The 14,248-nt window shown below is 46.2% G+C and overlaps 1 protein-coding gene across 1 annotated transcript; it reads right to left on the reverse strand.

The window, feature by feature from the left end:
* Positions 1 to 1,284: 1,284 nt before the first annotated feature.
* LOC142028238 (A-kinase anchor protein 1, mitochondrial-like) lies at positions 1,285 to 14,046 on the reverse strand. Its single transcript, XM_075022209.1, has 10 exons — positions 12,675 to 14,046; positions 10,485 to 10,618; positions 8,918 to 9,044; positions 8,242 to 8,372; positions 6,216 to 6,393; positions 5,376 to 5,526; positions 4,674 to 4,741; positions 3,222 to 3,295; positions 2,368 to 2,433; positions 1,285 to 2,226 (listed from the first exon to the last, which is right to left on the reverse strand). The coding sequence occupies exons 1-10, from the start codon at positions 13,312 to 13,314 to the stop codon at positions 2,167 to 2,169; spliced, it is 1,629 nt and encodes a 542-aa protein (XP_074878310.1). The 5' UTR covers positions 13,315 to 14,046; the 3' UTR covers positions 1,285 to 2,166.
* Positions 14,047 to 14,248: the final 202 nt, after the last annotated feature.

The following is a 14,248-nucleotide window of genomic DNA, read 5'->3' on the forward strand; positions in this document are numbered from 1 at the left end:
ATCTACAGACCACCAAAGCAGTACTTTTGAGTTTAACACACTTTGCTCTGTGCAGCCCAAGCATAGTCGGTCCAGCCCAGGCCTTTGCTTCTTTTCCACACAGTGGAATACATTCTACTGCAAGAGTAGACTTTCCCAGTTGCAAGGTGCTCCAACACCAGGGTGAGGACAAACTGTTCACTAGGACACCAAATTGCACTGCTTGGCTTGGACAAGAAACCGGTCAACATTTTAAAGAGGGGATTTTATAGCCCGCACAACAGACTCCCAAGTTTCACTTTTCAACACACAAGTGTGGCAAAAGGGACAACCCCAGTCTAGAGTAAATGAATTCCACAAATATATAACAGTTTCAACAGCCTTGAGTACCGGTGCTCAGACTAAGGCTTTCTAATAAGTAATTCATCATAAAAATAAACCCAGTTTTCAGCTGGAAGTAAAAGGAAACCCAGGAGATTTGAAGCTTGACCTTTCTACATCTGTTGAAAAGCCATCAGGATCTTATCGGACCTGTTTAGCCCATGGAGCTCCCTTCCCAACCCTACATCGCAAGAGGTCAGGAAATGAAGGCTCTCAGTCATCACAGTTTGATTAAGATGGCTTAAAATTCGAGCTTTAATTGAAAGGGAAAGAAACATTCCAAAAGGATATATGTTTCATAGACTCAACTGAGTTACCAAATTTAGGTTTCATTGGATGTTATTGCAAACATGAACATTAAATCATAAGCACCGAATAGTAGAGAACTCAAAAAAAAAAAGATATAACCATACCATATCAGAAGGGATCGGACCAAATGCTTTTGTAGGCAACTATCCAAATGTGATGCACCAACACATTAGCTCAAAGGATGTAAGGACATCCCTGAACCCACCAGAAAAAACTTCTGAGGACTGACTACATCAACATTTTCCTGGCAAGTATCTTCTCTGCCAGCAATAAATCCCAGCTCAATACATATCTAAAATGATATACATTAGAGGGCGTGTGTTTAAGAGTATTAAGTTGGCTTAAATTACTTGAGCAAAATTTTAAATATGTAATAGAAATCTAAAAAGGAACACAAAAAAATTGAGAACACCACTGCAATATTAATGCCAAGCTGTTACTTTTTTTTTTTTAAACAGATCTGTACAGCAACATAGCAAAGAATGCAGTGATCACAATTCAAGCCAGACAGCAATCTAAGGGAATACTAATCCTGTATACAGCAGAGCTGAAACACTCCCAACATTCAGATGCTCCAAGTATGTTGGCTACCCTAATGCACTCCAAACCAGTTCTACCTACATAGGACATTTTGGTGTGAAAAAGTTTCTGTAAAGTTCCCTTTGTTTCCAGTGTTTTTCTTGTACAAAATATTACAATGGTTTTTTATATATATGTTTACAGACTTGCACAGCTAGAAAAATATAAACTACAATTGGGCTTGGCAATCAGTTCTTTTCTTTAAATACATGACATTTCAGAGCAAAAATTGTAGTGGTAACATACCCTGCACTTCAAGCATCTGCACAGAAAAGCTTTCTTCCTTAAGCGTATCAAGCCTAAAAACCATGACTGCAGTGAGACATGTGCCACAGTAAGTGCAACGAATGCAATTCATCTACCTCCTGGCATAAGGAAGACACAAGATGAATGTTATTTGTGCAGGTTAGTGGCACAATATAGAAAAATCCGTAACTAAACATTAAATTCCTTAATAACATTCATTAATTTCATAGGCAGAGCCTGTTAAAAAAAGGACAACCGTTGTAGCTTTTAAGAAAAGCAGACGCTAAGTTCACGGGGCTTTATACATCTTGAACAAAAATGCAACCACAGTTAACATTTCGGGGCATTTGCTAGCTTCAAGCAAGCCCCCAGGTATTAAGGTTTTTTCCATTCAACTTTTAAGTAGAGGCCGGGGAGGATTTTTTGCTTTAAAGCTACAGTATCTGTCATTATGGCTTTTAACACCCCAGCTTTCACCCAGATGAGGTACATGTTTCTAGTGAAATGGTAACAGTTGAGCAGGATGAGTTTCAATGGACCACAAAAATCCACACATAGGTGTAAACAGGTTGTCTTATGAAAGGTTGCCAAACCAAATTGTAACAGCGCAAAACAAGATTTCTTCTTTTATTTTTCTCTGTAGAAAGCGTTGTCGAGGCATCTAGGACGTCGCTAGTAGTTAAGCCACTGAGCAAACCCTCTTTCCACCAGACTTCTGTTTACCGACACCACCTAAAAGGAGGTAAAAAAAAAAGTAGAAAGGTGAACAAACTACTAGCAAGAAGCATCAGCAAGTTCCTAACCAGCAATAAAAAGTCTGCATAATCATATACCTTATCAGTGTTGAAAAAATAGGCATGTTAACATACCCACCTCATCTCCCGTCAAGTTCCACAGCTGTATCAGTGGCAGACCTGTTGCGCTGTCATAATTTGTGACCTGGAAACACAGAAGAACATTAGCGTGCAGCAATTCTGGTCTGAGCCGTGCAGGGTGCAAGGCTAGCATCATTCACTGCATATCAGATCCTCAGACTCAGCGTAGGCTCGTGGAAATGTAGCTCCTGCCACCAGGCAGCTGGGACACCCTGCTGGCAAGTGCGCTCTGGTCGCTCAAATCCGTGCCCTTGCTAGAATTAGTGATGCATTTGAGCACTGCACTAAAACCCAAGGAAGCTGCGAGATTGAGCGTCACAAGCGCTATCGGCTTCCCACTCGTCCCAACTGCCTTACGTGGACAGCTACAGCCACTGTCAGAGGCACTTCGGAAGAGGCAAGTGCCTCTTCGCTGAGACCAGGCACTGCATGCAGAAGCCTTTGGGATGCCCTTACTTCTCCCTCCGGCCAGCCAGAGGCCAAGTCCTGGATGTCAGTCTTGCAAAGACTGTTGAGACTGGCAAAGCAGCGCAGACCCAGGTGAATATTTGATCCGCTGGACAACAGGCCACTTTGTGCTCTGTAAATCCATCCAGGTGCCCTTCCTCTCTGCCCGCATCAGTAACAAGAGGGAATACTCATCCCTTCCCAGCCAGGCAGTCCTGAGTGGTCCTGGTGCCACACAAGGAAGTTTTCGGCGCCCGAGATTGCTCGACGAGAATCCTGCCCAGCAGCCAGGCTTACAGGCTGTGGCTTTGTTTTCGATTTTAACACGCACGGTATGCGAGGGGGCAGAGAGGACAACAGCAGCAGTCAAATTGGCAACCAGACTTCCAGGCAGCTCTCGTGTACCTGTGCCACTAGGACTGCGCCTTTGGTCATCTCACTAACAGCGGCGTCGGCTTCAGGTGAAAAGTGATCCTCGTCTTGGGAAAGAAAAGAGCAGGAGAAAACAAATGAGATATATTCTTCACAGGCTTTAAAGGCCAGAAGGGACTATTAAGCTAATCTTGCCTGACCTCCTACATAAGTTAGGCCAGAGAATCCTCACCTACTGTTGCTGTACGCATTTGCTGAAACCAGTCTATTAAGCTGGAGATCACACAAGTATTGTGCCTGCTGTGTTGCTGAAGGGAAAGGATGAAGTGCTTTCTAAAGCCACTAGCTCAGTTAATGTGAACATAAGTGGCTGATGAATTAGGAGGCTTTAAAGACAGAAAAGTCTACTTCTGCAGTACGTTTGAGCTGCCATTAGTATTTTGATCCTTAATAAACTAAGCTCAGGGGCCTCAGGACATTACTGACCCTGCACAGAGTGCAATACTGTGAACGGGAACTCCGAAGCATTTGTATCACAGGCCGGCTGGCACCTGAACAGTGCCAAATGCACTCTTGGCAGCTCAGGTCTCTCAGCCTGCACAGCTTACGTGGGCACTGTTGCTAACTCCACACCTGTAATGCAGCAGGAAACTCTTGTGTCCCAGGCAATACAGTTACAATCTACACTGCAGACCAGACATTTCAGAAGTATTTTCATTTTGGAGGAAAGTTGCTTATTTCCTACCAAATCACTGCAAAATGAAGTTTCTCCTTTGTGCTCCCCACCCTGAGACCGCCTCCAGCAGCAAGTGAACTCCTTACAAATCCCGAAGGAGGTCGATTACCTCAGGGAACATGGAAAACACTGACTTCTGCAAGAAGCAGCTTAAACCTCGCCATCCATCTACAGTCTTGGCAGAGCCTCCTGTACCTCCTGGTTAGAGCACGCATCTCTAACACCACTAGAAAAAAGGAAAAAAAAAAAAGGGGGGGGGGGGGGCAAACCAAAGCATTTCTAGGTAGTGACTGACATTCTTCCAGTGCTTGGAGGGTAGTCTTTTGAACACAGAATTATACACATCAGTCATTTTAGTAGGAAAATGTCAGATATTCATCTAGCAGATTAAAAACTAAGTTTGCGTTTACAGCTACTCTATGACAGAAGAAGGCAGAGTAGTTACAGCTGCTTCACCTGTACCCTGCCAGTCCTGCCAACTTGCTGTTTAGGAGAGTAATTCATTCTCTCCTCCACCCAGGAAAAAGCCTGAACATTTATCATCTTTCCCCTGGAGCCTGACAGGTTATGCCATGCTAGCACATTTAGAAGAATAAAATACAATTTTTCCAATCTTGCTCTAGTCACATCAGAGGCTGCGCTTGCAATAGGAGGGAAAAGGTTTAGACAGAATCATCGCTTGTACACAGTTGGTATCCATTTAAACCTGCAGGGGGAGCACCAACGGTATGTCTTGAGAGCTCCATTACCTGGGAGTGGCACCACGTTGTCTAGTAAAACTTCTGCTCCTTGGAAAGGTAGTGATAAAAAATCAGACCTTAAAGAAAAGAGAATCAATCAGAGTAAGAACACGGCTTTAAGTTTCTCCTGTATTCTTTTAGAGCAATTGATTAATCAATGTCACCTTACAGGAATTCAGTTTGAAATTGATGACAGTAAAAAAAAAAAATCAGATTGTTCTCCCAGCAATCTAAGCAACAGCAATAAATAGTCTGATTAGCACGCCAAGTTGGATTGGGCTCCAAGCAAAAACCACCTCCATAATGGAAGCTGTACTGCTTTTCTCCCACCTCTGGGGCACAATCAAGTATTTAATGGGCTTGTCTAAGAAAACCCCCATCCAATACAGCTCTCCCAGCCAATGGGGCTGGGGCACAGAGAATCTGAATCTTCTTTCTAGCTCATCAATTAACTACAATTTAGGGCCTCCTGAAGGCATCCTTTCACTCAGCTTCCACGCTGAAGTGGCAGAAGTTGCAATTTCCTCTCCCCTCCCCTTCGAAAAAGCCTTGCAAGAGCTTGCTGTGCTCCCAAGGAATTCACAGCTGCTGCTGAGCCAAACCTTTCCACCGTTTTCCGCTTCAGCTGTGGAAAAACCTATAAGCAATTCAAACGGTATATGAAGATTCAAGCCAGATATTGCCTTAGGCCACAGAAGAGGAGCTAAAGACCTGATTTGTCTGAGTGTGTCAATCTTCACTTTGTCGTATCCTCCATAGTCCACGTATCTGAGCTCCACTTCACCGGTCTCTTCGAAGTAGCTAATAACTTGAGCCCGGAACCATGCCCCATCCAGGCCTGGAGCCGCGCAGATAATGCCAACTGCAAAACACAGGAGTACAGAGGAGAAAGGCTCAGCGTAAGTGGATTTCCAGAAATTAGCACTTCAGGCATCAGTACTTATCTACTGAGAATCAACAGCATTTCTTACGCTGCCAACATCTTCTTTCACCACCACCCACACCCCCACCAGACAAGGCCTGCAGCTGGGACGCAGGAGAAGTGGGTTTTACTCTCAAGTCTCTGTCTGCCACTTCCATGCTGTTCTACCCAGGTGTACAGTTCCCTTCCAGCCTTCGGTCACTAACAGTGAGGTCTGTCCCCAAAAAGGAAAGTTAGCGCTAGTAACCCCCTTCCATGTGATGCACCCTCCACTTTACACCACGTGCAGACTGTGACACTATGAAGATTTGGGAGTAGTTCCATACTTTGTCAGCAAAAATACACCAGATGCCAAGTTGATTAGAAATAGCCTGAGATGGACTTTATCTCATTCTGAATTTCAACATGCAACTAAGTGGCTGGGGAGGTACTCTAGGGATGAGTGGGGTAAGGAAGAGTAGAGCAGCATCTGTAGTCTGCCAGCGGCTTAAAAAAATATGAAATGACAAGTGAACTATCACATTCTCATCCACTGGGAAACTTCCCAAGCCTAACTCAGTGGCATCAGGCTTTCGTGTGACCCTAGAAGTTTCTCAGCTGAACAATTTGTGAGCAATCACATTACATGCCTTCTACTGGAGTTGGCAGGGTTGGAATTTCCAGTTGAGAATAGCAGGCGTACATCTGCTGGTCGAGGCTACGCAGACCATGGAAAGTGGGGTGCGTATGCTGCTGTAGAAACATGTGCCCTGCATCGACTTGGTTTGCCACGACGACCTCTACAGAGACTCCGTCTGGGAGGAAGAGCTGTCATGTGGAGAAAAGAAATTCTCATTAGCGTTCACTGCAACACAAGCTTCATTCACAGCAACTCCATGTTCCACCAGCAACTCCTGAGGCTTACAGCCATGGGTGGAAAAGCCCTGGCACTCCGGTATTTCACTTCCAAAAGCTACTCACTGTTACTCCCTGCTGCTCTAACAGAAATCAGACTTGAGGCGGGGCCCGCCTTGCATACAAAAAGACTATCGGCATGAAGCAGTCGGAAGACTTATTTACCCAAGGGATCCGGGGAACTACAGGCCTGTCGGTCTGACCTCGGTGCCAGGGAAGGTTACAGAGCAGATCATCTTGAGTGCCATCACACAGCAGGTACAAGACAACCAGGTGATCAGGCCCAGTCAGCGTGGGTTTATGAAACGCAGGTCTTGCTTGACTAACCTGATCTCCCTCTGTAGCAAGGTGACCCACTTAGTAGATGAGAGAAAGGCTGTGGATGTTGTCTACCTAGACTTTAGTAAAGCCTTTGACAGCATTTCCCACAGCATTCTCCTGGAGAAACTGGCTGCTCATGGCTTGCATGGGCGTACTCTTACTAGGTAAAAAACTGGCTAGATGGCCAGGCCCAAAGAGTGGTGGTGAATGGAGTTAAATCCAGTTGGCAGCCAGTCACAAGTGGTGGTCCCCAGAGCTCAGTTTTGGGGCCAGTTCTCTTTAATATCTTTATCAATGATCTGGACAAGGGGATCGAGTGCACCCTCAGTAAGTTTGTGGATGACACCAAGTTGGGCAGGAGTGTTGATCTGCTCGAGGGTAGGAAGGGTCTCCAGAGGGATCTGGACAGGCTGGATGGATGACCTGAGGCCAGTTGTATGCAATTCAACAAGGCCAAGTGCCGCGTCCTGCACCTGGGTCACAACAACCCCACGCGGCGCTACAGGCCTGGGGAAGAGTGGCTGGAAAACTGCCTGGTGGAAAAGGACCCGGGGGTGTTGGTCAACAGCCGGCTGAATATGAGCCAGCAGTGTGCCCAGGTGGCCAAGGTGGCCAACGGCATCCTGGCCTGTATCAGAAATAGTGTGGCCAGCAGGAGCAGGGCAGGGATCGCCCACCCAGGGATCAGCACTGGTGAGGCTGCACCTCGAATACTGTGTTCAGTTTTGGGCCCCTCACTAGAAGAAAGACGCTGAGGTGCTGGAGCGTGTCCAGAGAAGGGCAACGAAGCTGGTGAAGGGTCTGGAGCACAAGTCCTATGAGGAGCAGCTGAGGGAACTGGGGTTCTTCAGTCTGGAGAAAAGGAGGCTGAGGGGAGACCTTATCACTCTCTACAGCTACCTCAAAGGAGGTTGTACCGAGGTGGGTCTTGGTCTCTTTTCCCAAGTAAGAAGTGACAGGATGAGAGGAAACAGCCCCAAGTTGTGCCACGGGAGGTTTAGATTGGATATTAGGAAAAATTTCTCCACTGAAAGGGTTGTCAAGCATTGGAACAGGCTGCCCAGGAAAGTGGTTGAGTCACCATCCCTGGGGGTATTTAAAAGACGTGTAGACGTGCTGCTTAGGGACATGGTTTAGTGGTGGACTTGGCAGTGTTAGGTTAATGGTTGGACTTGATGATCTTAAAGGTCTTTTCCAACCTAAATGATTCTATGATTCTACATTTCTCAGCTCAGGCAGAATGGAAACTGCAGTGGAAGAGCAGGTAGGCAAATCTGATCTGTAACAGTTACATAAGCTGGACAGCAGAGAGCCACACAAAATCCAACTGGTTTTGAGGGCATCTGTGAACCAGCCACGTTGACGTAGCATACTATGACAGCAGCGACCAACAACAGCCTTCCACCCTGACATCAGCATAGCCAGCAAGCTGGGACTTACCCAGGCAGTCATAAGGAGGGAATGAAGCGTCAGTGGTGTTGGTGGAGGTAGAGCGTAGATGTTGGTGAGACACAGCTCTTTGAACTTCTTGCCAATCAGGCTCAGTACTTTTTCGACTTGTTGCGAAGAGCCTGGAAGACAAAAATCCCACAGAAAGTCTGTAGTACAGATATGCTGAGGACACCCCCACCCCGTGAAGTGCCTTCTGCGCTACATCAACGATTTAATTTTTAATAGATTGGCCATGTAACCTGATATCAGACCAACATGAGCAACTCAGGCCCCAGTTTCAACAGCGTTAGCCTCCAGTATGAACCCAATTCACTGGCAGATATTTTTCAGCCACAATTAATCTAACATCCTTCACAGTCAAGACCGCACTTGCTGATACACATCCCATAGCTCCTCCTTCAAGCCTGAAGGGATCCTTCAAAACGTGTTGGTTAAACTACAGCAGCCGAAGATGTTAAAATGCATTCTCACCTCTAGAATAAGAGGGTTCAAATGCCAAGGCACAGGCAACTTGGCATACACCTCTACTGTAACAGCACCGATTAGAAAAGTTTTGTAAAGCACTAGGCTCACAAAGCCACTAAATCTGTTTAAATTCCTTGCCCATCTAATTAAGGCCCCCAAGCTACATATTAGACCATGAATAAAGAGACATTCCGCTTACCTTCAATGTGACAGACTTGGGAGTCACGGAAATAAGGTAGTGTTGAGACATAAATTTTGGCACCAGACGATTGCCTCAAGAAGCTCATAAATTTTCCTTGTTTGCCGATCAAGCGGCCAACTAATTCCTTTATGAAAGTAACAAGAAAGCAACAGTCAGGAAGAGAAACATAGATCAAACAACACCGTTCTCTGTGGCTTATTTCACCCACATTCCCAGTTCCTGTAGCACAGGGCCAGGCAGAATAAGTATAAGGGAATGCTGGACCAGCGCAGAGTTCAGCAGGTCTATGACAAGTCAAGGTAGATACAGATCAGTAAGCACAGCTTGTTTTGATAGATCCGTCTTCGTATCTTGTAGAATGACACAAAGACACGATGGTTTTTACCAGGCCTGGTAAAAGCTACTGTCTTCCTACAGTCAAGTGAAGTCACGTCCTCTCCCAATCTCCTACCATTTCTTGTTTTAAAAAAGCATGCTACATGCCTTTTTCATTCAAATATGAAATACTAAGTTTTAGCAATTTTTAAACAAGCTAATTAGATTAGATAGGGAGTAGACAAATTCATGGGAGAGTAAACCAGGCTATCATGCCCATTAGACTGCAGAGTCCCAGGACAGCTGTGCGGGATGATGAAGAGATGTCTTTGCATGCCCTATTACTTCTACTCTTTCACTGGCACCTGCCACCACCTACTGTCAGAGACCAGGTACCAGAGCAGAAGTGTTGGGCCCAAGTCAGTATGGATAATCCTATACAATGTAGAGTTGGCTACTTCAAGAAAAGTGACAGCCTGTCTTCATGAAACACTGAAACATATTTTTCTGCTGTAGAACTGCTTCTTTAGCCTGTGTTTTACTGGTCCATTAAAATGCACGTTACACGTCTTCCCTGGGCTCACAGCATCCAAGCACTCGAGGCAGCATGCTTATCCTGCCGGGAGCTGCTGTCTCACATTACTGGCTGTCATTATTCGGGTCTGCTGAGCAGCAGAACTGCAAGAGCGATGCTGTGCAGGACAGCCACAGATGATTTTGCATACACAAAGCAGGGAAGAAGGTATGAACGTAGTCCTAAAAACACAGTCTCTCTCTCAACGCAAAAGAAAGCTCACTATAAAGACAGAGACACAGCAGCTCTACAGAATAGCTCATACGAGCATTCAGCTTGTGAGGAAGGGTTTGGACAGGCAGTTGAAACATAACCCTCCTACATAGCAGGGGAAAAAAAAAAAAAAAAAATCACCTGCCCTTAATAACTGTGTACCCTCAAAGCCTTCTGAATGCTTTCAGAGCATCGGACTAACAGATTGGGGTGGAAGATAATGGGGAATAATGAGTCCAGCAACCAACATTACCCTGGGCATAACCCTGACATGCCTCTTGTTTACAGGTGTGTACTGGCTCTTTGTTCCTGTTGAGTCCTAACGGGAGCTAAATGCTTAAATCCTCGTTGATTTGTTGTTGATCTCTCTGGGATGGCACTGAGCCAGTACCAGGCTGGAAGAACCAGAAGATGGCTATGTAGGGCAAGGCAGGATGCGCGAGCAGGCCAACGGCTGGTTACCTTTGGAACCTCTATCTCCCAGATAACGACGCCGGACTTGCTGGATTCTCCTCTTAGCTTAGAGTTCTGCCGACTCACTGTCTTCCTCATGGCACAGCCACTGTCCACAAAGTCCACGCTATTTACATCCAAACCTACAAGACATACAGACATGTCAGTATTCAGACAACCCACACAATCCAGCTACCAGACACAAGGCCATGAAAATATATAATTTCATAGAGAGGTGACATTGAGCTCTTCCTATGCATTCAGTTGGGATGATCCTGTATCAGGTTCTCTGGTATTTCAGAAAGGGTAAAGTCCCATCACACGCGGCCTGCTACAAGTTTCCTTTTATTGCTGGAGAAAAACCTGCACACCTCTGGGAATGCAACAGAAGGAGGCCCGAGTTCAGCAGGAGTCCTTCAAACATGGTGACACCTTATGCAGCAGCAGAGACAAGACACTTTAAGTCAAAAGTTACCAGCTGAACGAGAGCTATGCTAACACCAACACTGAGCTGCTGCTGCAGCAAGGTATTTTGCATTTTCCCCACATGGTTTAAACAGGGCTTTTCACAGGGAGTTCAGCATGCAGGGAGGGATGTGCAACCTATTCGTCTGCTCTTTGCATTGACATTACATTCCTGCCCCAACGAGGGTTGCACGGTGACCTGAGCACCAGCTGTGCCCACTACTAGCTGTGGTAGAGGATTGTCTCTTGCCCAGATTTGTCATATGCTTGAAGAAACAAGGTGCCAGAGCTGAGCTACGTTTTGTTCCCAAACCATCAGCCGATACCAGGAACATTCGTACTTGGGAAGGGGACAAACTCAAACAGCTTCCTCCTGGTCAGATCCCAGATACAGTCAGTGTAACAAGATCAAGAACAAGAACAAGGCTGATCCTTCCTCCAGATTAACAAGCAGAAACATGAAGATCCTCACTTGCTTGCAAGAATTCAGATCACCCAGTACAAGACCGAAGAGAAAAATAAGCCCAACAGCTGCCTCACATTTGCCACATCTTAATAAGTAACACAGCACAGATGCCTCGAAAGTCAAAGGCAAGCAGTGCAGCTGTTTGCAATAGACTTGCTAGACAAGGATGAGGATTTAAGTCTCACAGCCTGGGTGCGAAGGTCAGCTGTAGGACCTCTTATCCAACGCAGCCACATTATCAACTTTACCTGCTATACGCCGTCTCCCTACCTGTCTCCCTGCAGAGCTTTCAGCCCTTGTCATCACCAGGCTCCACAACACACCGTTGTACCTTCTCATCACACCAGCATTCACAACAAGGCAAAACCATTTTCCTCCTGTGGTTACTCTCACTAGTGAAAATGTTTTGTGGGTTTAATCCTTAATTGTTGGCAAACTCACTCCCCATGTCTCACAACAAGCAGCGTTCCAACTACTTTGTAGCAATTACAAAAGACATCCTGTCATTAAGGGCTGTTGGCGCCACAGGGTCCTATAAAGGATTTTAACATCCATCCCCAAGGTCACACGGGTTAACATTTGCTCAGACAGCTTTGTATTCTGCCAGGCACACATCATCCAGGATCTAGAAGGCAAAAGCAACGCAGAGACAGATGGGGGAACTCCACGAACATTGCTCCCTGTTGGGATTTCTTGGCATGCACCTACCCTTCCAAGCAAAAAGGCTTCAGGGTAATTGGTCTGCAACCAACTGATTTTATCACAGCTCGTCAGAGCACTTCCCTGGTTCATCCAACAGCACCTCAGAAACCTGCCTTACAGCCTCCTTTCGGCAGCAGCCCACAAACACAGATAAGAACCCAGTCCTTACTAGAGGCTGCCCGAACTGAAGCAGAAACCATTTGCATTAGCAGGTCTCAAACCAGCAAGGTGTTCAACAGCCTGGCCTACATCCAGACACAGCCCATTTCACTGGGCTACTCAAGCACATGCTTCGCTTTAGACAATAAGCTTTGTGCTGAATGCAGACCAGTCTGTTCAACCTTTCGTCGTATACCCTGAAGATCACCCAGCTAACACGGGATCCTACAGGGACGGGAATTCTGAGAGCAAATGCATACCCACCTGCACACGAGGCCTAAATATTCATCTACTGGCAAAGGTAAAGATGAAGAGGACTTATCTGAACATGTTCTGAAGCAGAAGGGTTACAGCACATAAAATATTTGTTCACCACATTTTCATGGGAGCATTTTCAAATCCCTTACCTCCTGAGCGATCTCCATCCACCTCTGCTGCCCTGCGACGCTCATGATTCAAGCCTGGACCATCCTCCACGATTCCCAAAGACTCTCGTGTCAGTGTCGCTGATGCTGATGGCCACTGATCTTGGTTTGCACTAGAGCTTGAATCCTGTACAAGGCTCAGCGCAGCACTGCCGTGACACTCTGTGCTCTTTGAGATCAGAGGGAGAGAAACACAAGCAGGGACACCGCTTTCATCTTGAGATCCTGTCGTTTCTAGTTTTTCACTGTCGTCCTCAAGGGTGCTGGGCTGCGTTGTCACTACTGACAGGTCTGGAAGGTCCTGTGAGAGATCTAGCCTCTCGTGAGTTTGAGACAGAAGAGAGGGCGTCGTCGACCCTGCTGAGAGCAGGGAGGTCGAGGTTTCGTTCTCTCGGCATTCCTCTTCTGACGAGAGAGGCAGTCTTCGAGGAACACATGCTTCTGTTTTGGGTGGTGAATCATTCTCTGGCGCTTCTTCCTGCTGCTCTTCTTCAGTGGCTATTGCTTGTTTATCGTGATAGCTTGCATGCTTTTTTCTACGGGAATAGATCCACCAGCAGCCAACAAGTGCCAGCACTCCAGGTATGGCATATGGGATAATATTGCGGAAACGTGAAGCCATTTTACAGATCCTTAGCAATTATGTCTAGAAGAAGAAACAAAAGCCATGTTACAATAGTCACAGGAAAGGTAACAGCAAGGCTAAAGTTTCATAAATGCCTTGAGGTATTTCTATTAGCATGAACAGACTCGTTTTCTAGCCACTCCTTAAATTCACATCTCTGCTCCACCAACAGACCACAGAACAAGATCCTGACCTAAGACTAGGAATATCTGGACATTTCTCACCATTACGCTCACCAATTTCACCTTATCCCACCTTTACATGTAAAACAATTTCACCTTCTTTCTCCTGCCTCACCTTCGCAGGTCAGTACTACACACAAGGACAGCATCCGGCACTGCAAGTCTCTCCAGCATCAGGCTGGGTTCACAGCACAGCGGTACCACCAGCACTCCGAGACACAGACTTGACACGCTGCAGGTCTCCCCACTTCTCTGCTTGAAAGGCAGCACCACATTCCTGAGAGTTTCATAGGTTGACAACACGCACTTCTCTAAAACATAATAGCTCAGTGAAGGTGAAGTGCTTTGCAAATGTTCTCATCCACAGCAACTGCGAGAGGCTGGTGAGCGGGCACACGACAGAAGTCTGCAGTTAAGTAGACGCTAAACAGCAACACGCAGCTACTCCATTTACTTTTATACACACAGTGTAGGAATTCCTAAACAAAGAACAGCTACAGCCTGATCAAGCAAGTGCCTCCCAATAACCAGAAGTGCCTCTACAAGATTTTGCAGCAGTGAAGATGGGAAATCTGCTATAGCGCCCTTACAACCGCAGTATTTATCTAGCAAAAGCAGCCCGGATAGGGACACTACTACCTAGGAACCCAGCTCCAAAGTTTGTTCTACATTACTATGTTGACAGCTGCTGCTTCTCTGACTTTCCAGAGTCGAAAGCTGTCTCTCTGACTTAGAAAGTGTGTGCACCC

Source organism: Buteo buteo, unplaced genomic scaffold (assembly GCF_964188355.1).
Source record: "Buteo buteo unplaced genomic scaffold, bButBut1.hap1.1 HAP1_SCAFFOLD_204, whole genome shotgun sequence".
Classification (NCBI taxonomy): Eukaryota; Metazoa; Chordata; class Aves; order Accipitriformes; family Accipitridae; genus Buteo; species Buteo buteo.

Coding starts and splice junctions, on each gene's coding strand:
- LOC142028238 (XM_075022209.1), bottom strand. CDS start 13,314: ATGGCTTCACGTTTCCGCAATATTATCCCATATGCCATACCTGGAGTG. Junction 8,373..8,917: donor CCAAGTCTGTCACATTGAAG/GTAAGCGGAATG, acceptor TTTGTCTTCCAG/GCTCTTCGCAACAAGTCGAA. Junction 2,434..3,221: donor GCGCAGTCCTAGTGGCACAG/GTACACGAGAGC, acceptor CTGTGTTTCCAG/GTCACAAATTATGACAGCGC.